General features: G+C 35.1%; 1 protein-coding gene and 1 long non-coding RNA gene across 3 annotated transcripts; both read left to right on the forward strand.

Annotated features, from left to right (window-relative positions):
* Nucleotides 1–13,932: 13,932 nt before the first annotated feature.
* Nucleotides 13,933–17,684, forward strand: LOC104591255 (uncharacterized). Of its 2 annotated transcripts, XR_734239.3 has the most exons (8): nt 13,933–14,086; nt 14,400–14,472; nt 14,579–14,864; nt 15,001–15,095; nt 15,503–15,712; nt 16,272–16,329; nt 16,442–16,518; nt 17,189–17,674. It is a non-coding gene; the product is annotated as an uncharacterized LOC104591255 (long non-coding RNA). The 2 variants fall into 2 exon arrangements; XR_016077900.1 differs by having other exon boundaries at nt 13,934–14,086; nt 16,442–17,684.
* A 5,232-nt stretch (nt 17,685–22,916) lies between these two features.
* Nucleotides 22,917–25,259, forward strand: LOC104591256 (putative WRKY transcription factor 65). The gene is made up of 3 exons (XM_010250060.3): nt 22,917–23,306; nt 23,471–23,617; nt 24,190–25,259. The coding sequence occupies exons 1-3, from the start codon at nt 23,170–23,172 to the stop codon at nt 24,815–24,817; spliced, it is 912 nt and encodes a 303-aa protein (XP_010248362.1). The 5' UTR covers nt 22,917–23,169; the 3' UTR covers nt 24,818–25,259.
* Nucleotides 25,260–27,583: the final 2,324 nt, after the last annotated feature.

A 27,583-nucleotide genomic window follows, 5' to 3' on the forward strand; every position in this document is an offset into this window, starting at 1 on the left:
AGTTTATGCAACTCTTCTGCACACGAGATATATCCAAGAGTTGCATTTGCTGGCATTCTTCTTTGTTTTGTACTCTTTTCCTACAGATTATACTATGTTTGGTTTAAAGGAAAAAATAGAGAAAGAAAAGGAAAGACAGAAAAACTAATACGAAAGTTGTAAAGATGTTTTTATCTTTTTTCTTTTTTTTTTCCTTACATTTTCCTTCAAACCAACCATAGCCATAAGGCTTAATGACGAAACATGACTAACATTCTTTTTTCTTCACTAAGCCCCCGTGAAGCAGTAGTTCTTATTGCAACCGAATCCTACTTGTTATATTATACATGTGACCTAGTTAGGGGTGTCAATAAATTGGATTTTATCAAAGTCAAAATCAATTTAAATAGGTTGAATGGTCCAATAAATAATATTAAATTGGATCAGTCTAAATTTAATAATTCAAAGTATTTATTAGATTGGATTGGATCTGATCCATTCATAATGATTTTATATTAGACTGAGTCAGATTGAATTAATATTTTATTTATTCATAAAATTTAAGCATAGGGGTGTCAAAGAAACAGGTTTGAGTTGAATATATCTCTAATTCATTGACAGTCCTAGACCTAGTGTAATTCTGATCCATTTACGTTCTACTTGGACGCTTGCTTGAGGCCTTAACTCTTAAGGCTCAGTTTGGAAGGAGTATACATGCAAATATGTACGGTACAAAATATTATATTTACATTTATACTCTTTTCAAACTGAGCCTAAGGGTCTTTAGATAACAGAGAAAGTGACTGAAATAATTTAATGTTTTGAAAAGTAGTATATTCCTAATTACCCATATATGGCCAGGGATGCAACTGTGCAAATCGGGTACCCCAATCAAAGAATTTACTTCGGGCTATCGGGGTGAGCCTGCGAGAGTTGCATCTCACCTCAACGACACATCGAAAGGTTTTGAATTGTTTGTTTTGTGAGAAAGTTGCTTACAATTTCTCACAATAACATGACGAAATGCTGGGTCAGTGCTTGGGGAGTTAGGAACAAGTCGAGCCCCAACTGTCCATGTCTCCGTCAGATCAGATGGGACGGACAATGGCTGGTTGGCTGGGGCCTCACCCATTCTCAATATAGGCAAAGCAAGTTCCAGCAATGCAGGCTCAAGAATTGGTGTTTGGCAATGATTTAGCAAGACAAGACGCAGACGGAGGCAAAGAGCCAAAGACAAAAGCTAAAGAAATGAAATTGTTTTATGGTAAATGACTAATAGATAGCCGTCACTGGACACTGGACAGAGGAGAGGGAGGTTGCGAGCTGGATTTGCTGCCCACAAATACGCTACCAATGTATTTCCACAATAGTCTAGCCAAAACCAAGGAACTGTTCAAAATAATACATCGGAATCTGCAGTTCCGATCAGGTAAGCACAGCATTGAAAATATGTCCAATCAGTTATGCATAGCATTGTAAGCATGTTTAATGAGCTTTTTGAAAATTTTTTGACACCAATCCCTTAAAATACCTCCAATCTACATTTGAAAAAGATTAAAAATAGCTTGACAATTGTCAGAATATTTATCAAGTGCTCATTGATCGTGCATTTTATGTTGTACTTATTAGATCCGTTCCCCCTGATCTGATACAAAGTTCTCTTTAGCTTTTTATTTATTTATTTTTATCCAAAACTAATCGGGGTTCGGTCATGGACCTCCCTATCCCCTGAAACTGGTCAAACCCCCAAAAGCCCCTAGAACATGTTCCCATGAACAACAATTGAGATGCTCCCATGTATGGCTGTAGTGTGTTGTGGATAACTTTTTGGGTAGTAGATAATGTATTGGGATTAATAGTTATTCATATTTTATTGGATTAAAAGAAAGGAAAGTAGGATGGGGTTAGTAGGAGATCTTAACTCTCCCCATATGATTTACCTTACTTTTGCCTCATGGAAGGATGATGTGGAATACCTAAAGATCTGAACCATCTACTTGTAGGAGACCCTATAGCCTCTGGAATACATTTACAGTCTTTCTACGGGTGTCAATTGGATTGGATTTGTTTCAATCCGATCTAGTCCAATGTCAGTTTATTATAAATGGATCAGGTCCAATCCAATTCAATGAATATTTTAGACTGGCCCAATTCAACTCTTGGAGCGTCTAATCTGTTCAAATTCGTTTTGATTTAGATTGGTTTCAACCCAAACCCAGCTCATTAATACTTATATTCTTATCTTATATCAATGCAAGATTAAATATTGGCTTAATCCAACCCAATCCAATATAAATTTATTACGGATAAACCAGGTCCAATCTAATTTAATAAATATTTTGAACTGGATTAATCCAATCCAATATGTCGTATTAGTCCGTTCAACCCATCCAAATTGATTTTGGACGAGATGGAATCCAATCAAAACCAGTCCATTGACACCCTTAACTCTGTCCAAGTTGATTTTTTGTTTTACCAAAATTAATATTATACTGTTAAATATTTTAATATCTTAACAAAGTTAGCCAAAGAAATTTTGGATATTGAAAATGTATGTAAATGCTACAAAAGTTTGAAGGTGTCGTCACCCCCTAAAAATGCCATATTTTGTCCTGCTGCCGACTTGACTACATACATAGAGAATGATCAAAAATAAACATTAAACCCCTGATAATCTTTTTGTTTGGTACAGTGGCATCGTGTTTTGTGTTGATCAATATAAATATGTGGGATACATTGTTTTATTTGAAATGCTTTTAAAATGTTTTGAGTTGATCAATAGAAATTGTATTTTTATTTAAAATATCAAATTTGATGTTTCTCAGTATATGCATTTTTTTAGTTGAAATGACATTTATAAATAATGCGATAGCACATATTTTTCATAAATCTGTATGATCAATCCAAAATGCAACAATTATACAACACCATTGTATCAAATGCACCCAAAGTGCCCCCGCAATCTTAATTTTGATTTCATGTCATGAGCCTCAAGAGGATCGAAGAAGGAACAGGAGTTATTTTTTGTCTTTGGAAAAAGTTAGGAAGTCTTGATGCATTGGCCCCAAATATGCTACTAAGGCCTATTTATCAACTTGATAGTGTGTTTTTGCAATAAATATTGAATCCTATAGTAAAGTTATCTTCATTTATCTAGGTAAAACTTATCCATATCTTAGATGAATAAATAATTTTTTCATGTGGAGAAAAAATGTATAAAATATAATTGAAAAAATTTTCCTATTTTAATATTAACTTTTTATAAATAAAAAAAAATCATTATAATATTTATAGGAATCAAAAGAATATAGATAAATGAATTTAATTGGGTAAATATTACCCAAGTAAGCGATAATTTTGTAAGCAAATGGGGCCAAAGTGAAAGAGTGAAAGAGAAAGGTTTTTATACTTTGAAGTCCACAAAAAATTGGGAAGGATTAACAAAATTGTGTTTGGATTTAAAATTAGAGCCAGAGTGAAGCAGTGACCAAACGTAGAGAATGATTTCTGATCTGTCACTTCCGTATTTCAACGCCTATGAGGGGAAGAATTGTCAAGTCCGTATCTGCCTTTCACACCAAATTCACAGCATATCCCACCCGCACATTAGAAACATCTTCCAAAGTTCTATGTTTTTATGTGTGGAGAGATGTTTCCAGTATAAATTTTGGTGTGAGGAACACTCTCTGAAGAGCAAATCCCGATTCAAGAGAGCAGTCCCCATCCACCTCAAAAGCTAAAAGGCTCAGATTTGCTCTTCAAAACTGGGCCTCACAGTCCTCGCATTAGTGCATTGAGAACATCTCCCCATTCAAATACAAAGATGCTCCTCATGTGCAGCTAAAGAGATGTGTAGTGGGTGTAAGGATCGATTTTGTGAGTAGCAAATCCAAACTTGAGAGAAAGAGAGGGATTATGACTTTTGGAGTTTGGATCTATTCCTCATAGAGCACTCCTCACACCAATGTGCCCAAATCAGGGGATGTGACTGTATTCTATTATTCATGGGAGATGTTTCCAATACACAATAGAATGTGGCTGAGGTGGGTGTGAGGAGTGCTCTAAGGAGCAAATCTCAATTTATAACATTGTACACAACTGCAGCATGGAGTCCAAATCAAGTCCTCGCAAAGCACTCCTCACAACATGTTTCAGCCACATATTAGGAATATCTCCTATACTTTTGTTGTTATTCATAGGAAATATTCCGAATACATGGTGGGACAGAGCTGTGAGAACAGTGTGAAGTGCCCTACGTGAGGAGCAAATCTTGATTCTACTACATGACTTCATCATGTCGAGAGTGGTATCAACCAAAAGTTTAGGCACTTCACAATCATGTATATGTATGGTTCCCTGGGCATTTATAAATGGAGTGTTAATTTCTATTAATGTTTATTTGAAAAACTTACTTTAAATGTTTGTTATTTTTATTGTTTGATTGGACATTTTAGATAACACCTCATAAAATTGCTTTCCACATCAGCTTAAATATGCCACATAAGTATTTAGTTTTAACAAATGTTAAGCATTGGGGGAATTTCAAATTTTTGTGTCCCTCAATCCTCATTCATATAAATCCAAACATTTCTACATTTTAGTGTTTATTTGATAAATTTATTTAATAAATTTTAGTTTCATATATAATAAACACTGCTAGTTAACTACATTTTTCTAAAACATGCTCACGAAATCAAACATAGTCCATATCTTCTTGTTGATATGAAATTTATCACGAAACTGGAGAGTCCCACGTGGTGGGACCCTTCTTCCAAATGGATTTATCACGTAAGCCCAAGATTGTCTACAACCGACCGTATTACTTAGGGAACATTACCTATCACGTCATACTGCACCCACTGACCCTGTTGTTTGAACTTATTGCTGCACATAATAATGGGTGTACGGCGCCGTGTGTCCAATTCTCTATGGATCACAAACAACAGTAATTTTGGCTCAGTATTCAACAACTCAATCAGGTACGAACCTTTCCACGTTAAGATATTTTGGTCCAGGGTCCAAAATGTATCCATCCATCCAATCCAGCACGTTTTGTAATTGATTGCATACGTGTGTGTACGTGTATATTTAGATCAAACGTCCTCCTATCATTCAATCCATCCACATGAGACCAAAAATACAGCTGAGGGGTCGCTGTTGCTACCTTTCAATTGCATCGTCAACACAATCGAACAAAAATATCTAATTATGTGCTCCATTCCGTTTACGTTTATTAAAGTTATGTTTGATTTACTATTCTAAGTTTCATTCTTTTAATTTTTACTCATTCTAAACAAGAATGAATAACAATAGTGTTTGATTACAAAATTTTTGTGATAGATTACATTCTTTTTAGAATGAAAAATCAGTTCATAGTATAAAAATTGAGTAGCTTCTAGCATGAAAAATAATCATGCTCCATCTTGTTCATTTCATTCTTTGAAAAAACTCTACCTATAAAATTGTTGTGATAGATGTTTACTTTTACGAAAGAACTTTTATAAAAGCACTTTTATGAAAGCACTTTTATAAAAACACTTTTATAAAAGTACTTTTACACGAAAGCACTTTTATAAAAGTAAATTTATGAAAAGTACTTTTGCAAAAATAAAATATTTTTATGAAAACACTTTAACAAAACAATTTTACAAAAGCACTTTTATGAAAGTACTTTTATAAAAGTAATTTTACGGAAGTACTTTTATGAAAGCACTTTTATGAAAGTTCTTTTATAAAAGCACTTTTATGAATGCACTTTTACAAAAGCACTTTTACGAAAATACTTTTATAAAAACACTTTTTAAGAAAATATTTTTATAAAACATCCATGCCAACCTGTAAACATTGACTGATTGGAGACCTAAGTTGGCACTTTTTGAATACTGACATTTTTTTTTTAAGAATAAAAATAAGGAACATAGGACACTTGTGAGTCTGAAAAGAATTCATTCTTAGGAAAAAAGTGTTTGGTTCATAATAATATTTTCTCATTTTGCCTACTTTTACCCATTCTTGTCAATTTTAGAATTTCATCTTGGGCAAGAATGAAAAAGAATGAGAATTGAACCAAAAATGGCCTAAGTAACGCTGCCACGTAGTCGCTCCGTCAGCAAAGTTTTCATTAATTGCATTCATACGTATCGATGTTTGCAAATTTTGTGCACCTCTCCCGTTTTCTGGAGCTTCCTAAAACGGGTAGGCATTTATTGGCACTTTGCTGATGTGGTGCCTAATAGTGCATATGTGTTATAAACGCCCTCATTAATTGTTTTTCTCGGTTTTGCAGCCATACAAGTACAAAACGTTTACTCAATAAATGTAAACGGAACCAAACACCCTCTAAGTGTGCGCTATTTTATTGGATTTTTGAGAGGGGAAAGTTGGTAATAGATTTTGGTTCCCATTGACTAAGAATCTTATGTTCTTTTTTCAAATTTATATGGGGACAGGTAAAGTTTATTTTCCCGGTAAGTAATATACATCTCTCAGCTAGGTAAACAACTTTTCCACCCAAGGGGAAAGTTGCTAATACTTGAATGGGACAAATGTGCACCTTTTAATAATGGATTTTTATGACTAAAATGGCCATTGCCTTATGTAAAATGGGTAAATGCATTTACCCGGGTAAGTGTTTCCTAGGAAAAACTTACCCAAGTACTACATTTACCCAAGTAAATAATTTACCAAAAAATGAATGGGACCTAAAAGAAAAGTCAGCCTAAAATGAGGTTCCGGGTCTGGGGAGGGATGGATTACACTAATGCTTTCAAAATTGGATTAGATCAGACAATTGGATCGAAAAAACTGGGAACCGATCTGATCAGTTCTGCTTTACCCCAAAACCACTATTTGGCCAGAAACGGTTGATTTGGTCAACGAACCGTAGACTCAGGCACAAACTGTCAAATTGTTTGAACCAGGAACAATTTTTGGCAGTTTTTTGGGTTTTTTAAAATTTTTAATTTTTTTTTGTCAAAGTTGGCTGTCTGTTCGGACCAGACAGTCAGACTGTTTAACCCAGTAACGGACCTAGAACGGTTCCTTGTTCGGTCCAGTTTTAAAAACCTTAGATCACACATCCTTACCCTTACACTATTAAGATTTGAATCCTGGTCGTAAAAGCCCAATTACCTTTACTTACCCTGTCCAATTAACTTACAAAAAAAGAAAGCAAAAAACATGGAGAAAAACAAGACCTACCATCTAATTCTTGCTCAAGGCAAACCAAGCCAATCTCCATGGATTAGTCTTTGGGTTTTGATCTGATAAATTAAATCCAATTTTCAAAGAACCAAACTAGGCATCGACCTGGTAAAGGCAGAGGTTCACGGGTCAAAGGTTCGATTGAGGTCAAACCATGCTAATATAATAAATAAAATTCAAAAAATTTATTGAATATGAATGATAATTAATCCAAAATAGAAATAAATGCTTCAAACTTTTTAAGACAATATGTCCCAAAATGAAAACAAATACATCAACAATCCAATAAAGTTCACCACTCAATCCTAATTATAATCACCATCATCATAAAGACATTTCAAGAAATATCAATTCAAAAATTATAATGCATATATGAAAAACTAAAATTGATTTCAATTTTCAGCTATTTTAGTATCACATTATCACTATTACTACTCTAAATTTAATTCCAATTTTCAGCTATTTCAATATCAATATGGCCTAAATTCAAAATATGAAATCAGTTTATTCAAGTTTAAATTTCTATTTCAAGATTTGAAGAGGGCTTAGGCTAACCTGCAAGACTGAACAACTAGTTGTGTATCTTGGTTGAATTTGGTGGACTAAAAGCCAGAAGCAAAGATCAAATTCCAAGCCTAAAGCGAAAACCAAATATGTAACAAAACTAATAATGATTAATTAATTTCAAGTTCAAGAACTAAGAAAAATAAATATTAAAAATAAAATGGCTAAATGTTGCAGAAATCATATTCAAACTTAAAGAATAAGAAATCAAATTCAGGCGGTGGGAGGAGAAGGAAAGAAGGAAGAAGATTAGGAGAGCGTAGTGAAATGAACAAAGCACTGTCGTCGCTACCAAAGAGAAGAAGAAGAAGAAGAAGAAGAAGAAGAAGAAGAAGACACCGGCTGCCAGAGCTTGAGGGGCGCGCGCGGTGAACAAAGTCCACTGGTGGGAAGAAGAAGAAGAAAGACTAAAAGAGGGGAGAGACTATCTGGTGTCAGTGGTGAGGTGCTGGTGGTGGTGGCTGCAGTCGTTGGACTTAGGGTTGGTTTGAAGAGGAAGAAGAGAATCAGAGATCGATCGCAGAGGGTTCATTTTTGGTTGGGATTGGGATTTTTCGATTGGACCTTAGGGGCTGTTTGGCCTGATTTTAAGGTTTTTTTGTTTTTTTGTACTAAAAATGAGAATGTTAAAAAACTGGTCGATTATGCAAAACCGGGACCGGTTTGCTAGTTCTCCGATTGAACCGGTCGGGCAAATAGTTTTTCATGGCTTTTTGAACATACCAGTTTTAGGGGTATGTCTGGACCAGTCAGGGGCCAGGTAATGGCTCAACTGGTTGGTCTGGTCTGATTTTTAGAACATTGATTAAATCAAGCTGGTTATTATAGATATCAAAGGGTAGGGGTGTACCGAACCGTGGGGCATTTTTTTGAACCGAACTGGTAGTACTAGGTTTTGGAAAACCGGTAACCAAAACCAGTTGGTTCGCTTCGTTGATTTTTCAGTTTTTTAGTTTTTACAATATATTATAAAAATATGTATAAATATATGATAAAAAATATAAATGTATATAAAATATTATATTTTAAATAATAAATAATAAATAATATATTATAAATGTATATATATATTTATATGTATAATGCATATTTATTAATTTATAATATATAAAAAATGTAATATATATAATATACATAAATATATATAAAATATATACAAATATATGTATACCAGTCAGTTCGGTTAACTACTAGTTTTTATATTGGTTAACCGAAACCAAACCAGTACCTTCGGTTTTTTAAAAACACTGAACCAATTGATTCGGTTAACCGATTTTTCAGTTCAGTTTCAATTGATTCGGTTTTTTGGTTGTTTTTTGCTCACCCCTGAGGGCCATCATCAACACCAACATTTTCAAGAGAGCCAATTGGTTTATTAGTTTTTCTGACTGTGAAGAAAGCTTACATTCAAACCCCCTGCATAGATCTCTAATTTTAATCAAACAGCAATGGATGATCTAGGGAGAGTTACAGTCGTTTCCATTCATAGTAAATTACTCTGAAGTAAAGAAAGGGTCAAAATGATAAAATCTTACACCATGATGCTAGTAAAATATTTCAGCAGCTCAAAAACCGTTTCTATTAAAGGTTCTTTTCCATCAATCTTCCAACTTGGGATTCATTATGCACGATATTTACTATTGCTGTTGAGTCAGAATATAGTGCTACATCTTTTTATATTCATACTTAAAGCCCGTTGAAGTCCAAGAATGAGAGCCCACCACCCTGTATTCAAGCTTCCTCTTGCTTTGAGTGGCCATCCTGCTGCATAAATAAGCTTCATTTCATCATTGAAAATGGCAAACACCCATAGATGTATTTTCAAAGTATGGCTTGAAGCCTGTACAAATCTTGTATGGGTTTTCATACCTTTTCCTTCAAACCAAACACAGCCTAAATGCTGCTAAGTTGATGGTGTTTAAACACAAGCCATTACACTAGCTTAAATTACTGATTCGTGTCAATTGGTGAGCCTAGCCCAAAAATAATATAAATGTAAGATGACGTCCCATGAGCCCAATTGTGTTGGATCATGTATCGGGCCTGGACCTTGGTTTCATCCTAGCCTAGATTTTATAAAAGCCCATGATCAATCCCCTCTAATGACAAATTGACGATGTATTGGTGCTATTGCCTCTACCGCCAGTATCAGCAGATGATAAATCCCCCCCACCCCAACACAAGTAATATGATAAAAGGAAAAAAGAAAACTCAAGCAAGTAACCCTTATTATTAGTTAAGTCATTTGATATTTCTTGCTTATTAGGATCTCTTAACTTCACTACAATCGGCACCCAACTATTTATGTTGAATAAAAGGTATGCCTTCTCCCCCTTATTAGGATCTCTTAACCACATCCTTTTTACTTGTCCCCTTAGAGCGTTGGCTTGCATTAAATCATTTCTTACTGACACTTTAATTGGTCTTTGATGCACATGACCAAACCATTTCTATTGATCTTTGCTCATTTTATCAACTACTGGGTTACCCTTAGGTTCCAACAACAACATCACTTGGTTTCTAATTTTATTTCTGTGATGCCACTTAATGCCCATGTAGGAAGACTTTCAGGTAGCAACTTCAAGCTTTATGAGTTGGGCCCCAACTGGATGAAAACCCTGGAAAGCCCAAAACATCTAAAAATAGGGCTTTCTACTGAAGCTTCTTTTAATGGTTTCTCCAAAGCAGTTCAATCAAAGCGTCAATCCTTGCAAACGGGCGCTTACATACCATCTGAACAAACAATAGTCTTTGGAGTTATCTATGTATATGTTTGGCATCGATGTTGCAGATGCAGCACCGTTTTCAAAAAACAGTGCTACTGGTGTGTGGGTTGGAAGACAAAAAACAATGCCTTTTTTTTGTTTGGAATCGTTGCTGAAAGGTAGGACATTTCCTGAAACAACAACAATTTTTTCTGTTTAGTATCAATACTCTAGGAAACGTTTTCCGCACTTCTACCCATTATCTAGTGTCACATCACTGCCATATCACTGTCCCATTGGCAGCAACCAACTGCAGCTCCAAGAAACACTAAATTTGGTATTGCTCCAAGCAATTACTTCCCGATTTCCAAGACATGGCTTAGAGCACCGTTTTCTATAAAAAAACGGTTTCAAATAGATGGCTATTTCTTAGAATACCATTTTTTTCTACGTGACACTGATGTGACTCTCTTTTCTAGAGCAACAACAACGGTTCCAAAGAGACGCTATATTGGTTGCAAGACTAGGGACTACACACTATTCTTTTTTTAATAAGATATCTATGTCCCAAGTTATCTGCCTCACTCACATTAACTTCCCTGCAGAAAGAATGTTAATGTCTCTTCCAATAAGCACCAAGTTTACCTTCATTATGCTTTTTTCAAGTGAACACCGACCCTTTTGGGTCCTGAACTGTCATTATCATTTTCATCATTGGTTCTGGGTTTGGCCGATGCTTCTTGTTCCACGATTCTAGACAGTGTTTCTTCACGAGACTGTATACATCGATCTATTGGAGCTTCTCTGTATTGTCTAATTAAGACACCTCACCTTCCTATTTCCTATTGAGGTCCATTACCTTTTTCTGGGTTTTAAAACCCTTTATGTAATTTGAAGGTAAGGAGAATTAATTCCTCTTTTGGGTCTGATTTATAGTTTACTTTGATGTTGTAACTGAAGATGTTAAAAGGTTTTTCTTTCTTTCCTCTTTCTCTCTCTGTGTTGTACTCATTGTTGTAAGCAAGTTAGAGTTTCGTCCCATCATTATGGTTTATAATCCATAGGGTGAGAATTGTTCGGTTAAAATCGAGAAACCGAATCAAAATTTTCGGTTTCGATTTATTTGGTTCAGATTTTTCAGTTTTCAGTTTTTTTTGTTCGGTTGATTCGGTTTTAAAAAATTTTGGTCTTGGTTTCGATTTTCAGAATTAAAAATTCGGTTAATAAAAAACCAAATTAAATAAAATTTATTATATACATAATATAATATATATTATAATATGTATATAATATATAATATATATAATATTAATATATACAATATACATATGTTATAATATACATATATATATATATTAATATATAATATAATATGTATTAGTATAATATTAATAAAATTTGGTTTTATATTTTATAAATTCGGTTTTTCATGATTTATTCGGTTCGGTTTTTAATCAAATGCTCATCCCTAGTTATCCATTAATGAATGTCTCTTTTATGGTTAAGAATTGAAGTCATCTAAATGTGTCTAGATGTCTCTCTGGTGAATTTTCTCTTTCTCTGTCCTAAGACGCAGCACAGTACTTCACCGTGGGTAGGCTTATCAGACGACCTAAATTTCATCTGGTCTCAAATAATTGTTGTTCCCAGTAACTCAATTCCTGTTAATTCAATAGACTTTTAGGCTGCATTTGAAAGTGTAAAATGGTTTATATAAATCTGTGGCATTATGTGTCCATGCATCTTATGCCATTTTGAGAGTAGGACAGAAGCTGTTTCTTTTTCTTTTCTCTTGTTGATAAATCTGTGGCATTATGTGCCCATCGACTTCAGTAAGTAGGGGGAAGTTATGTCTAGTACTCGATTTGATAAATCCTAAATTTTCATTGTTGTGGACTAAAAATAACATATGCATGGTATACTTATGTTTTTTATCTATTTCTATCTTATTGTATTAGAAATATGGTTTTTAAAAACGAACCGGTCAGGGGTTCGGTTATCGGTTTGAACGGTCCGACTGTTCGACCTGAACGGTTGGCCCGTTCTGACAAAAAAAATTAAAAAATTAAAAAAAATTGGAAAACGGTTCGAATGGTTCAAACAGTTAACCGGCTGGTTCAGCGATTTACTGACCAAAATCAACGATTTTGGGGGAAAAAGTGATTTCGAGGGAAAACAAAACCAGTTAAGTAACTGGTTCCCGGTTTTTCCGGTCCGACCGTCCAGTCCGGTCCGGTTTTAAAAACCATGATTAGAAAAATTGAAGGAGAACCCTCAATTTGTGCAACTTATTGAGACTTTCTTGTAAGAAGCTGCTTTGAGAGGAAGCTGGACATGAATATGTTGGAGGGGACATTCTTGAGCCAAGGGAAGCTGATATATTTACCTTGTTTTTGGTATTGGTTGTGCTTCCTTTGGTTACCTATATCTTACTTGGAAAGTGGAATGAGTTTGCAAAGAAGGAGTGGATAAGCTTGCTAGCTTAGTTGGCAGCCAAAGATGCCTTCCATGCAGAGGCAATGTCTAGCTGCTGCTGCCTGCATTATTCTTATCTTCTAGAGGTCTTTTAAATTTGTGGGAACTGGTAGTGTTGTATTCAATTTCCCTCTACTTACAGTCTTGACCATGAAGTTAGAATGCAAAATTCAATAAGTAGAGAAATCTATGTTAAACTTTTGCAAGTAATAGAAGATAAACATTATTGACAACAAAGATGAAGATGAAAATTATCCTCCATACTCAGACAAGAGCTGGTAGAAACTTATGCGTGAAGACCGCTACAGCACTTGGTTGAATTTGAATATATTGATGTCTTACGTACAGTTTTATCTAGCTGTTATCATCATCCTTACATGGTGTTTTATTTTAAAAAAAAAAAAGAGAATAATTGAAGAGAGACCAGCTTATCTATTGGTACTTAATTGGTATTCGTGCAAAAGATTAATTAACTTCAATTGGTATTCATGTAATTCATTGAGTATATCTTCTGTTGGATCTAAAGTCTGAAACCATATATAACTCTACCTAGGATTAAGGGTTCTCTTTAATTTGTCATTTCTTATCATGCTCTATTAATTCTTCTGTTGCTAATGCCGTGTTGCAATACTTGACTTGCACAAAGCCCCTTATTGTCAACTTGCTTTGAAAATCACATTCAAGAACCTGTATGTGCTTGGCTTGCTTTTCTTATATCAATGTCCCTAAGGTTGCGTTTGGTTGGAGTGCAAATTTGTACTTTGGTTTAAATTTGCATTCGTTTGATAAACTTAAAAAATGCATCAATTTTCGATGCAAAAATGTATATACATCCGAATTTAAAAAAATAGAAGTAAAATTTGTTATATTTGTCGATCTAAGTAAATGGAAGATAGTTTTTGCATTCATTCGCACGTGAAAGAGAGACAAAGGTTCTGAGCTTCAATAAAGGGTAACCATCTCTACTTTCGATTTCTGAAAATGAGAGATGCAACTCTATTCTTACTTTCATCTATTGATCTCTTAAATTTTGTTTTTTTCATTTCGAGGTCGCTTATCTTCTCACCGGAATCTCTCTATTCATCGTCCTCTTCCTCAGACGCCGTGCAAAACGAAGCTGAACTGCGTTTTCTTCTCACAGTTGCTCCAAACAACCTCAGGTATTTCCTTCTTCATTGGGCAAAACGAAGTTGAACTGCGTTTTCTTTACACGGTTCCTGTGTTTTGTATTGGAGATTTACCTGACACAGTTCTCATTAGAAATAACAATTCATGAGTAAGCAATTCTCTTGTCTTGTCCCAAAGTTCGAGATAGAACTACACTGGAAACTCATTCATCCGATTCCAATCCTTTCTGAAATGCTTTGTAGAGATGAAATAAAGGGAACTATTTTCAGTATTTCACATGGCATCCAATTGTGCAATTTCCTTTTTCTCGACAGAACCATGCTTATTTTGATGTTCTTGCTACAGGTTCATGGTCTTGAAAATTAGCTCAAAGTTTGAACTGCGGCGATTTTGCCGTACTACAGGTTCTGTTGCTCTTGTAAGCTTCATCATCTCATTATCATCCTCATCTTTTGTAATTTTCCAATTTCAAGGAAATCCTTCCTGTTATTCTGACTGATATAATTTTATAATCTTGGCCATAGTTGAAGCTGAGCCATCCAAACCCAGACGAACTGGGATATGCTGATTCTATTTCGGTAGAGGAGATTGGTGGTGTTCGGGTGTTTTCCATTATTCATAAGTGCTATTATTGAAGGTTTTTTTTTTTTTTGGTTTTATCCTCTCTTTACCTTCAATGTATGTATTTCCTCAATTGATAGGTAACGGTTGTGAAAAACGAAGAGGGTGGAAAGTGGTTTACGGGGAAGTACTGACAGTATACTAGATGACCTTGAAAGAGCAGTTGATGATGGTGTAAATACATATAAGGTATTCATGCTTCGCATTTTCTTTTGGCACATTAACCTTGTAGCAGAATTTAAACGTTGACGACAATAAAAAATGAATTCTGCTGCTCAACCTGTTTCCATCAGCTTTTGGATCAATGATAATTTCTCTGTCTCAGGCTATGTGCAGGGACAGTCGCATAATCCCTGGGGCTGCAGCAAATGAAATTGAGTTGGCAAGAAGACTGAAAGAATTCTCTTTTAAGGAGACAGGGTAACTCTTACTTTCTCTTCCTTTTCCCTTTGTCAGTTACCTTCATAGCCATAACTCTTGGATTCTCCTACATGAAATTGGTTCCAGTGGTTTTATATTATCTATGAGATGTCTTGAACTCGTTACTGTCTGTCATGGAAATTCAAAACTAAATTTTTTGATGTTTCTCACGGAAAGAATCACGTTAGTGAAAACAAGGATATGGAATGCAGGTTGATACTACTATCTTTATGGTATCAAAACACACTTCTTTTCTCTTGTTCAATATTTCAGCATTGAGCAGAAAACTGCTCATGTTACATCACACATTGGTGAATGTTTACTTTCTTCTATGGTTATGATTTTTATGCCTTTGTTGTTTTCCGTGTCCTGTATAGTTGCTGAAGTTAAGGTACTTCTGCTTGCAGATTAGATTAGTATGCTATTGCAAAGTTTGCTGAAAGCTTTGAGATGGTACCTAAAACTTTGGCTCAGAATGCTGGGCTGAATGCAATGGAGATCATTTCCACCCTTTATGCAGATCATGCAGCTGGAAAGACAAAAGTGGGTATTGACTTGGAGGAAGGTGTTTGCAAGGATGTAACTGCTATGGATATTTGGGACCTCCATGTGACCAAGTGAGCACTTCATATTGTCTATTTCCTAGAACCATTTCTATATCTTACCATGTAACTTTTTTCATTGTGGAGTATCATCCATGTGTTGGTAATAATGTTTTGTCAAATGCTTCATGGGGTTTGGACTCGGATACAACTTGGTCAAATAGGCTTTGAAGGTCCAGTAATAAATATCTTGTTGGGCACATTTGAACGGAATATTAAACTACCAATTTTTATCTTTATTCTGCGTGGTTCAACTCCCGTTAGGTTGTTCAACTCTTCTCCTAAATAAGTTTTGTTTATTGATGGTGATTAACAACAACCAGGTTAGGTCTTATAGTATTATATGCTAGAACTGATATGAAGGGTGAATAAGGTGCAAATTGAAATAATGCTTTGTAGTTTCTTCCACCAGGAGAGCTGGAAACCATCCACGTTATTTTAGGATTAGGATTTAGAATGATTTAAGCATGTTTATAAAGATTTATAGTGTTCCTCCATTTTTGTTTCTGTATATTATTTGCTACTGATTATACTGGAATCATGACTTAATCATCTTTGTTGGATATGTTGGCAGGTTCTTTGCCCTCAAATAAGCGGCAGATGCTGCCTGCACTGTGCTTCGGGTAGACCAGGTAATCTCATGTATTACTGAGAATTTTCATCCCCTAGATACCTTGCTGCAGAGATCACCTGATAATGCATCAGCACTTGGTAAATTTTTAAGACTGCCTATTGTGATTACAGATTATAATGGCAAAACCAGCGGGTGGTCCAAAGAGAGATCAACCTGCAGCGGTGGACGAGGATTAGCTTTTGACAAGGTAATTAATCTCTACAATTGGGTGCCATGTGAAATATTGAAAATAGTTCTGTTCTGGGTCTTGTAGCCTTTCTAAGTACAGGATGATTTCTCCCACTGGATTTTCTTCTGGGTCTGGTTTCCTTGAAGTGTGCTTCATTTTTAATGGGAAATCAGTGTCATTTAGTGCTGGAAAGGATGAACCTCTGCACCTCTAAGGAAGGGCATGTTGGGGACGGTCCTTGCTGCAGATTGAAGAGAATCTACAAGAGGAAGGGGGTGAAAATCATGGCTAGAGGTCAGAATTCTCTGGAGGACAGAGGTGAATCAAATTCTTTGGAAGTAGGCTTGGTCAAAAAGGCGTCAGGATTAGTTTCAACTAAACAAAAAAATTGAAGTCTCGCCAGGGGAGGAGGAGAAAGGAATAAGATAAAGTTTTCTGAAGGGAATGGAGGTGAAGAGAATGAAGTTGGGAAAGAGGACGTGGGGGAGGTGACTGTTGATAGAGTGGGGAAAGGCGAAAGATTGGGAGATTTGAATGTACATTTCCAGATAACTAGGGAGAGACATCCATGTGTTAAGCCGAATAGGTGCTTCAGATCTATGCGGGTCTGATTCCAATGTTGGAGCGTGTTAGGCCTATTTATTAGATGATTTATGTCACTAATTTTTTTTGTTCCTTTATGTGACAGGATGCCCGGGCTGTTAATTCTATGCCTTTTGGAAGCTCCATAGTTCCTATTCAAAAAGAATAGTCGTTGTATTTGCATTGATGTTGGAGCTAATTATTTTTTATATTTGTTTAATGATGAGAGTAGCTGGAACACCATGTGTTTGCAAGAAACAGTTGTATTTGCATCGATGGAAATGCCGAACATCCACAAAAATTGTATCCTTATTTGCGTCTGTCAAAACAAATGAGCTGAGTGCAAAGTGGGTATGTAAATCTTGAAGCACTTTGCACTCACATGAACCAAACATTTTTGTTTTGCATTCTACAAATTTGCATTTGTACTCTAACCAAACGGAGCCTAAGGCTTAGTTTGGAAAGAGTATAAATACAAATTTGTAGAGTGCAAAAACTTGTATTTTGTATGTATTTGCAGTATACATATTTGTATTTATACTCCTTCCAAACTGAGCCTAAGCTGTAAATAAGTGTATTTGATGCTTTGTATTGTTGTATGATATACATGACTTCTTATGTACCCTGCATACAGTAGGCTACAGTTTCTCATGTGTGAACTTTGAGCAATATGTCATGATTTTACGAGAAGGTGGAGGCCCTTCATGCATGTATCTCTCACTCCCTGTAATGGTTTTCCATTTACAAAATTAAATGATGCTAGGATATGTTTGTTGTGGCATTTAAGAATGTTGAAACAGGAAATAATAAATGATGCTAGGATCTGTTTTTATGATGAATATTTAGTAGTGCTTATAATTGCCATTATAGAGGTTTTTTATTAGGGGGCGTTCTTTTTCTGGATTATGAGAGGGGGAAAAATTGGACAATGGGATTTTGATTACTATTGACCAAGAATCTCATTTTCTTTTTATTTAGATTTATGTGAGGATTGGGGAAAGTTTATTTTCCTGGGAAGTGATACCCATCTCCTAGGTGGATAAATAACTTTCCCACCTTGGGGGAAGTTGCCAATACTTGAATGGGACAAAAATGCCCATTATAGTAATGGATTTCTATGACTAAAATGGTCATTGGCTAATTTACATGGGAAATAAAAGAACATGGGTAAATGCACTTACCCACCGAAAAGCGAATAGGGACTTGGTGTCATTTAAAAGGGAATTGCCATTGAAATTTATAATAAATGCCACTATTTAATGTCATTTGTGGCATTTAGAACCACCACTAATAAAGGAAAGAAAATGCCATTAAAAGTAGATTTCAGTGGCATTTTAATAAGTGCCGCTAAGGCCTCGTTCGCTTTTCGATAAGTTATTTACCCGGGTAAATGCAATTACTTAAGTTTTTGCTGGGAAGCATTTACCCGGGTAAGCACATTTACCCATGTTCTTTTATTTCTCAAGTAAATAATGCAATGACCATTTTAGCCATAAAATTTATTATTAAAAGGGTCATTTTTGTCCCATTCAAGTGTTTTGCAATTTTACCTCTAGGTGGAAAAGTTATTTACCCACATAAATTTAAAAAAACAAAATTAATTAGTGGCACATGATAAAAAATATGATTATATGCTCTCTAGTGGCATTTTTACCCATCTTTAATTGCAATTACAAACATTGCTAAATCCCAACGTTGTAGTGTCCATTGAATAATGTAGATGAGATACATCCACTTCCAAAGGATGAAAGGAGTACCTAAAGGCCCTCCTTAATTTACATTGAAAATTTTAAACTTTTAGGCAGTTTTCCAAAAGCCAACTAGACCACATGGGAACCAGACTGCCTGAGAAAACTGAAAATTATGATTATTTTGGTCAGGTAATTAATTGACTGTCAATCCAGGCAATAAATTGATACGCTTGATATTCAAAAGTTGAGTTTGGAGTGTTTAATATTAATCACTTTGATATTCTATTTTTTATTTTTTTTATTCTTATAACTTTTAGATATATTAATTATGATGAATACTAAATTTAAATTTATTAAATAAGCCTAACTCAATATTCAACATATCTGTGACCTACTGATATATATCGTACGATATACATCGATACGGTTGTGATAGCTTTTGAATCTTAATCAAAACTTTTTTTTGTTTATACAACATATATAAGAGACCTGACTATCCTATTGGAACTAGAGAAAGCAATTCTTGCCACTTAAATTAAATTTAGGTTATTACTCTTTAATTTGAATTTGATGATGAGGGCTGCTTCAGTTCAATTGGAGGTACTGACGAGGAAGTTCCAACGTGTTTTGGTTTATTGGATGTAATTTCCTTGAGTGGGGTTATCATTATCTTATCTACGGTTGTCAACAGGTCAGGTCTGCATTGGGGTAGGGTGGTCCCAGTCCCGAACTGATTATTAATAAAGACAAAATTATAGATTCAAAGCAGTCTCAATTAATAATTAATTTGGATAATTGGGTCTGATTATTTATTTATCTAAATAATTTCTTAAAATTTAAAATTTGATATTATAACCTTAATAAAAATGATAATAAAATACTAAATTATTTATATGTTAATTAAACATTTTTAACTAATATTATCTATCAAATTTATCATTTCAAACATAAAATATAATAAAATTAACTTGAAAATAAAACCATTTTCTTCCCTTCCTATTGTCCTATTGGTGGGTAAGCAATTCAATCATTTAGTGTCAAATGGGTTAATAAATAATGTCATAATTAAATAATAAAAAATTAAAATATATAAAATATATAATATAAAAAAATAAAAAAGAATTGGGCATATCTCTAATATTGTTAATTCATTAATTATACTAAACAAAAATATGTATGAAATGTAAGAAGTATTTTTAGTAATGATGAAAATGGAATGACAAATTTAAAATCAACCTACAAATGAAATGATATCATAGTCAAATAATAAAATTATTAAAAATAAAAAAAAAAAACACAGAATAAAAAATAAAAAATAGAGAAAATTTTGGGTACATATCTAATGTTATATATTTATAAAAAAAATAAAAATATTGGGTACATCTCTAACATTATACATTCATTATATCAAACAAAAATAAGTTTTATACATAAGAAATAATTTTACCAATGATGGAAATGTAATACAAAATTTAATGTTAACCTAGATATCCATTTGGGTCAAATGGGTTAGTTGAAGATATGATAGTCAAATAATAAATCTTTACAAAATAAAAAAGTACAAATAATCAAAAGAATATGTAAAAAGTATATAGTAATTATGTAAAACAAAAATTAGCTATGATAAGTACAAATTATTTATAAAATATAGATGAGTATATAATTTAAAACTGATCTGAAAGCAAAGCTATTTTCTTATCTAGATGGTGGGTCAATGATCCAACTTTTCAAATAAACTCATGATATCATAATTAAATAATAAATATATATTTAAAAAAAGATAGAACACAAAAAATGAAAAAGTACAGAATTTTATAGAAAACATCTAGGAACATTTCTAATGTTATATATTCATCATATTAAAAAATAATTGTTAAAATAAAATATATTTTTATTTATGATAGAAATGGAATACAAATTTAATAATAATAATAATAATAATAATAATAATTGTTATTGTGATTTAAAATTTTCATGTGCAACACACATGCACATTTACTACAAGCATTTAAGTTTTTTTAATCATATTGTTACTTTTGTTAATTTTCAATTTCTATCTTAACTATGATATATCTAAATTCAAGTAGTTAATATGAAGAAAAATTTCTCACGTGCTTAATTACTAATGATCACCCTAGAACCAGAACCAACATAATTGATTCAATTCAAGTGAAGCGGTCAGTCTGAACTGACCCATTGATAGCCTACTCTTACAGTCTTACCAATAAAGGGTGTATATACACAAAATTAATTCCTATAACATAGATCAACTGAATTGAATGAAACAAAATTTTCTCAAAACTGGATTGGGCGTGCTTCAAGATGATTGAAATTAATGTGAACTCGGTCCATTGTAAACTATTACTTATTAGAGAATTTCCAAACAATGGCCATGCATGAATTGTAATCAATAGGGGTGTCAATGGTATTCGAAAGTCCAATTTCAAATTCGAGATTCAACATAATCAAATCAAATTCAGATGATTCGAATATCTAATCAAATGAATTCAAATATCCTATTCATACCGAATAGTAAATCTGATTCGAATTCAGATATGACCTGATTCGATTCGATAAATATCCGAATTCGACCAATTATTTAATTCTTATATATAATATATAAAATATTTAAATATCTTATAATATATATATAATAATTAAATTATATAAATAATTTATATATTTATATATTTTATATAAATAAAATATTTATTTTATATATTTATTAATTACCTAAAATAATTAATTAGTCGAATTTGAATAAAATCGAATATTCGAATGTTTAATCAGATTCGAATTCGAATATTAATTTTTAATATCCAAATCAAATTCAGATATCGCATTTTCTAATCAGATCGAATTCAAATTCGATCCTTTTACACCCCTACTAATCCAGTTCTTAAAATACGGATTAGACAAGTAAAAGAAAAATAGGTTAAAATCTTTTGCTTGGTAGTTGCTTCAGGTTGATTAATGAGCATAATTAGGGTTAATTTCTCACTATGCTCCCCGAACAAAAATTGCACTTAAGTTCTTTTTAACTTATACTGAAACCCTTTCAAGTAAAGATGATGAAATCACTTTTCTAGTTCAAACTTCTTTTCTTGTTGAGATAAATGATAACGATTAAGCTATATGCATCTTCTATATATGCTGCAAAGCTATATAATATTACATGGCCTACGTTAGAGAAAGAGATATATAGGCAGTGATAATGTTCTAAATTCTAGTAACTTACATACCAGTTGGAATTTTTGGAAATTTAATAAAACTTAAGCATTAATTAAGTATTAATTATGAAGCAAATACATCAGAACGATGGTAGTTCCAACCCTTTTCAGTGAAACTACTACTATAAGTTACAAAGAGAGGAACTATAAACTAATGAAATTAAGCCCACAGTTTACATCACAAGCAAATAACGAAGATCGGTGCCTTGGATAAGCCTAGCTAGCCTACCTCCTATTCCTGGTTTTGGGACGGCTGCAAGCCTGCAACTCTGGTTAAATCATCAGGTTGTGTTTTTGTTGTTGACCTTGGAAGATTCATTCACCAATCACAAACATACATTGTACATATTGGGATTTCTGCCACGTGCTAATCTTATGTTTATAGACCATCCTTTCGGTCTACAATAACCCCCAGATTCCTCCACCGAAGAAGAACCCATTTTAAATTCATAATTAAAAAATTGATCAATGCTTAAAAAAGTAAGTAAGAATGCAACAATAATTTCCAAAGTGTAGAGAAAGGCTTCTTTTTTAATTTCCAAGTAGGAGGTAACCACCCATATGAAAGATGAAAGAAAAAAAAAAAGAGGCCAAAAGGTGATAACTGATAAGATCATCAATCGATAAAAACTCAGAAGTAATGAGAAATGAGAAAAGTTCAGAAGAGAGATAAAAAAATAGAGAGAGAGAGAAAGAGAGAGAGAGAGAAAGGCTGAAAGCTCTCTCCTATGATGAAGAGAGAGAACATGTGAACCCGTTTCCCACATTATTTTAATATTCTCTCTCTTAAATATTGAGCTTGCTTGAGGAAAATCTAACACAAGGTCGCTTTCAGTTGCAATATATTTAGTCCAGATTATTTCGTATTTGTTTGCACGTCCTCTATAAACTATACAACTGCCCATCTGTCAACATGACGCCCCATATTAAAACCCACCCCTTCTGAGTTTTGCCTCTATCTTCTCCCTTCAAATTCATCCCCAATTCGTTCTCCCCTCCGGCGACTCTCACTTCTCTCTCCGAGGATCCCTCTTAAATTCCGGCGCCACCATGGATAAATCGCTCTTGTAGGCTTGTGGACATCGTGGAGGAATCAAGGGTTCGGATTAGCTGATATATATCCGCCACAGGAGATCACCAATTAATTCAAGTATTCGGCTGTGATCATGGATGGTAGATTCAGCAACCCTTTTCTTAGCGAGCAAGAAGACGCACGAAATATGCCGGAGAGAGTCACAGAGTTGCCGTTCTCCGCCATGATCAACGACGGGAAAATCTCTGCTACGTCGTCCCCGAAGAAGAGGTTAGTAGTTCAAAAGTACTAGAGCCCATTCAACGGTGTTCTTTTGCCGGAATTGCGTCCGATTCCGGTGAGGTAAAGAGCTTCTATGTTTTGTTTTCTCTGAACTTTATGTGCATAATTGAAGAAGAGATTTCTTCTTCTCTATTTCTCTCTCCTTCCTACAGTAGGCGGGCTGTACAGAAGAGGGTGGTGTCCGTGCCGATCGGGGACGTTGATGGGTCTCGGCTCAAGGGGGAGACAGCTCCACCGTCCGATTCGTGGGCCTGGAGGAAGTATGGACAGAAGCCCATCAAGGGTTCTCCCTATCCCAGGTAAGCTTCAAGCAGCTCAGCCTGAGCCCCAACTCCATCTTCTCTTCCAAAGCTCTTCTTCGGTTTTTTCATTCTCGGTCGGATCTGATTGATCCACGTCGAGCTCATCACAGCTACGAGACTTTCTCTAGTATTTGAATTTCCTAGGACAATATACATGTTAACAAATAAGTACCCCTTCCCTCCAAAATGAGCAAAAACAGTGAAAAACTGTTAGTTTCAGTAGGCTTTTAGCTTACTGAAATTCGAAGCAGTCGACCCGGAGTTCCGGTGCATCGTAGAAGGAAACCTTATTAAAAAACTAACATATGCGGGTATCATGGATCTTGTTAACCTGAGCCCACGAATTCCCCGGTGGGAGTCACTGTCTCAGTAACTTCTCCGGGTTGCTTTCTTCCGCCGCCGTAAGGGAGCAAGAGAAACACAGCTGGGATGACGTGACTCGGTTGCTCACTCGAGCGGCGGCTCATGTTAGCATGGACGTGATTATGCTAAGATGAGCCGGTGGTTTGATTTAGATTACATGGCTGAGATGGATTAATCGCTGTTTGTGTTTGTTTAATCTCTCGCAGAGGATATTATCGATGCAGCAGTTCGAAGGGCTGCCCGGCGAGGAAACAAGTGGAGAGGAGCCGCGTGGACCCCACGATGCTTGTTATAACGTACGCCTGTGAGCACAACCACCCATGGCCGGCGTCCAGGAATTCTAATTCTAACCCCAGCTCCGCCACCGGAGCCACCACTTTCGCCAATTCCAGCGACGCCGCCGGGGCCACAACTACCAACAGCGGCGGCAGCAGCCCCGCCTCCGCCACTACCGAGACTACTTCAATTTCAACCCCCAAATTCCCGCCAGAAGAACCGACCGTCTTCACGGGCCAACCGGAAATTGAACCGGACGAGAATAAGTTCGGTGATCTGGGCGAGGAACCAATGATGAGCAGCGATGATTTTAGCTGGTTTCCCCACGTGACATCCTACTCCCCCACCGTCCTCGAAAGCTCGATTTGCGCGGGAAGCAGTAACGGGGACGCTGACATGGCAATGATTTTGCAGATGAGAGAAGAAGACGAGTCGCTGTTCTCCGACCTCGGCGAGTTGCCGGAGTGTTCGTCGTTTGTTTTCCGGCGAGGGGTTTTCGAGCAAGACGAGGAGAAGTGCAGCTTGAGGGCGGCTCCTGTGTGGGGGAGTACAGGATAAGGCCCTGCACAGTACGATCCATTTCAACTCTTTCCGGATTCGGGTCAGAGTATTATAATCAGTTGATAGTGCGTATCGTGCGCGGTGCGCCACAAGATACAAAAATTTTTCGAAATTCTTTTCTTGCGTTGATTTTGGTGTAAAATTATAAATAAATTAAGGAAATAAAAAAGAAGGGGATATTTAATGAAGTGGATCATCATAGCCGTCCGTTCCCAACGGATCCCTTCTAACCTCACAATCAGAAATTCTTTTTTTCTCTCTTTGATAGCAGCAAGATGATTCGAAGGTTCGGATTGGGCGTGTAATAGCTTAAAAGGGTGGGGCCTGCTTGTTTAGCCAGGAGACCGAAAATCTTACTTTGTCCACTTTTAGCGATTGGCGTCGTAAGATGCAACTTTTGCAGTATATGGTACAAATAAAAAGGGAAAATTTTCGATTAATATCCGTATTTTGCCTCTAGTGATAATTTTATCTTAAATTTTAAAATGCCACATTTCAATATCCGAATTTTCGTTATAACGGACCGTCAGCCAACTCCATTACTTAACATTATGTACGGATTAAATAATTAAAAAATATTAAATTTATTCTTTTGATATTTTCAGATTATTTTATTCTTTTCTTAAATAAATAAAAGAGGAAAATTTTGACTCCCTGACATGCTCAATTGCTTCCTCCAGTTTATCCGATTAATCAAAAAAAAAATACAACTATAACATCATCTTGCAAAGAAGTTCATAAAATGTTGAAGTAAAAACATACCTGTGAAATAGAAAAGAAAAGAAAAAAGAAAGACAAGGAAAAGAGAATTCTATTTCTCTTTCTTACGATCAAACCTTTATATTCCGGTGAATAGTGAAGTGGGGGTTCAGGTTGAGACTTATCAGCTGATGCAGTGGCAGAGGGTACTAATGTCGTCGACGGCGAGTTGGCAGATCTCGATCTTGGGATCCATAGCCAGGGCTTTGTTAAGCTCCAACATGAAATCTATGTAATACCTGACGTATTTGTGGAGGGGTGCATTTGACGAATTGGTGGAGTCACCATGACCCATTTCAGAAGGCAGAATGGAACTTATCAGTAGGAGTGTAATATTGTAGAATTGTGAAATTGAGAAGTTGCAGAGAAAATGAGGATTGAGTCATATCACTTTGTCATTCTCTTTAAAATCGCATTTGCCCCTACGGTGTAGTATGATGATTGAAAATCGGTCGTCAAGATAAAACAACCTACAGGCCACTAGTAGACGTGCACTCGCTTACTAGATTTCTGTGAATCACAAAGAATTGATACTCAGATTGATAGAGAAGATTGTCGAAAATGTCGGTGTGTGAAAACTGGGTCAACTAACACTCATTTTATAGAGTGTTTTCGATCACCCAAATAGAACAATGCACATGTTTTAAGAGATATGAAAAAGAAAAGAAAAAACATTTAAAAAATTAAATTCAAAATTTAAAAGCTCAGCACGCATGTAAAATACACCCCCAGCCCTCCCTCACATGTATGGGATATATATAATGCTTTCCTCCTATAGGCCCTACCTGTAGAGAGAGCAAAACTATAAATATACCACACCTCTTATGAGTCCCTTTCCATACACTCAAAAGTGGAAAGAGAAAAAAAACAACTCAAAAACAAGAGAGATGAGAAAGATTTTTGAAATTTTAAATCTCCCTCCAAGAGGATTGTCATATCCAATTACACCCCTGACCTTCACCAGTTCTATTAGCCTCCTATGGCAGTTCAAATGGTTGTCCTTCTGTCCGTGTCCACAAATATGAAATCGAGCATTCCATGATACTTTCCCTGTAACTTGTACTACTACGGACATTCAAACCCCAATACAGAAAACGCTATAGAGAGAAAAAGAATGTATCGAGTTACGTAGAAAATGATAAATTTTTGCATCATAATCAAATAAAGTCGATAAAACAACCCTTCTTGTAATAAGTTATATAGAAAATGATAATAACAAAATAGGAAAAAAAAACCTTGCTTGTCTTCTCCATCACCGGCAACAAGTGGTCGTCTTTTCCAACAATGATATGATTAAAAACACTTCTAACAGCGGCAAATGTGTTCTATTCTGGTGATATTTTCCCAAATAAGTGAAGAAGATCTTTGTTGACGCTCTCCGGATAATTTCTAACTGATTTCAGCTTTTCCAGCGTCATATTCTGCTTATCAGCATCGGCGGGGAGAACTAGTCTCTTCGAATTGTTAGGGCACAGAGTGGTGAACAGTTGGAGAGAAAAGCTATTATCGTTGAGGTCATTTTTATAATTTTAAAAAATCATCTCATTCCGTTTTTTAGAACTTATACCAAATTGTGTGGCATTTTAAAGTTTAGGACCAAATTGGCACCAGACCTAAGATACTAATTATAAAGAACTTTCCCAAATAAAACAATATAAAGTGAAACTCCTTTTTCAGCATGCAAGCAAACCACTCTCTCCAATATATAGAACAATCCTGAAAAGCAGAAAGTGTAACTCATGAGGCTGCATATGAAGCCAAGCGTCTTTATGTTTGTATTAGAGATATTAGAGGATAAAAAAATGTACCAGTACATTTTTTATTTACCCAAACAGCTTGTTTTATAAGAAACGGAGTTTAAATTTCATATACAGTTCTCTTGAAATTGAGAAAGAGATCGCTTTGAATGCAAGTACATGATTGTAGTTGGGCACATTAAATAAACATTAAGAGAAAGAGAGAGAACGGGGGGCAGGGGGACACAATTGGACTATATATGAACTA

Source organism: Nelumbo nucifera, chromosome 6, assembly GCF_055504915.1.
Source record: "Nelumbo nucifera cultivar China Antique chromosome 6, China Antique-T2T, whole genome shotgun sequence".
In the NCBI taxonomy this organism is placed as follows: Eukaryota; Viridiplantae; Streptophyta; class Magnoliopsida; order Proteales; family Nelumbonaceae; genus Nelumbo; species Nelumbo nucifera.

Excerpts from the sequence above, each read along its gene's own strand:
- LOC104591256 (XM_010250060.3), top strand. The coding sequence starts at position 23,170 with ATGGATGGTAGATTCAGCAACCCTTTTCTTAGCGAGCAAGAAGACGCA. Across the intron at positions 23,307-23,470 it reads ACGTCGTCCCCGAAGAAGAG|TAGGCGGGCTGTACAGAAGA; the intron begins GTTAGTAGTTCA and ends TCCTTCCTACAG. Across the intron at positions 23,618-24,189 it reads AAGGGTTCTCCCTATCCCAG|AGGATATTATCGATGCAGCA; the intron begins GTAAGCTTCAAG and ends AATCTCTCGCAG.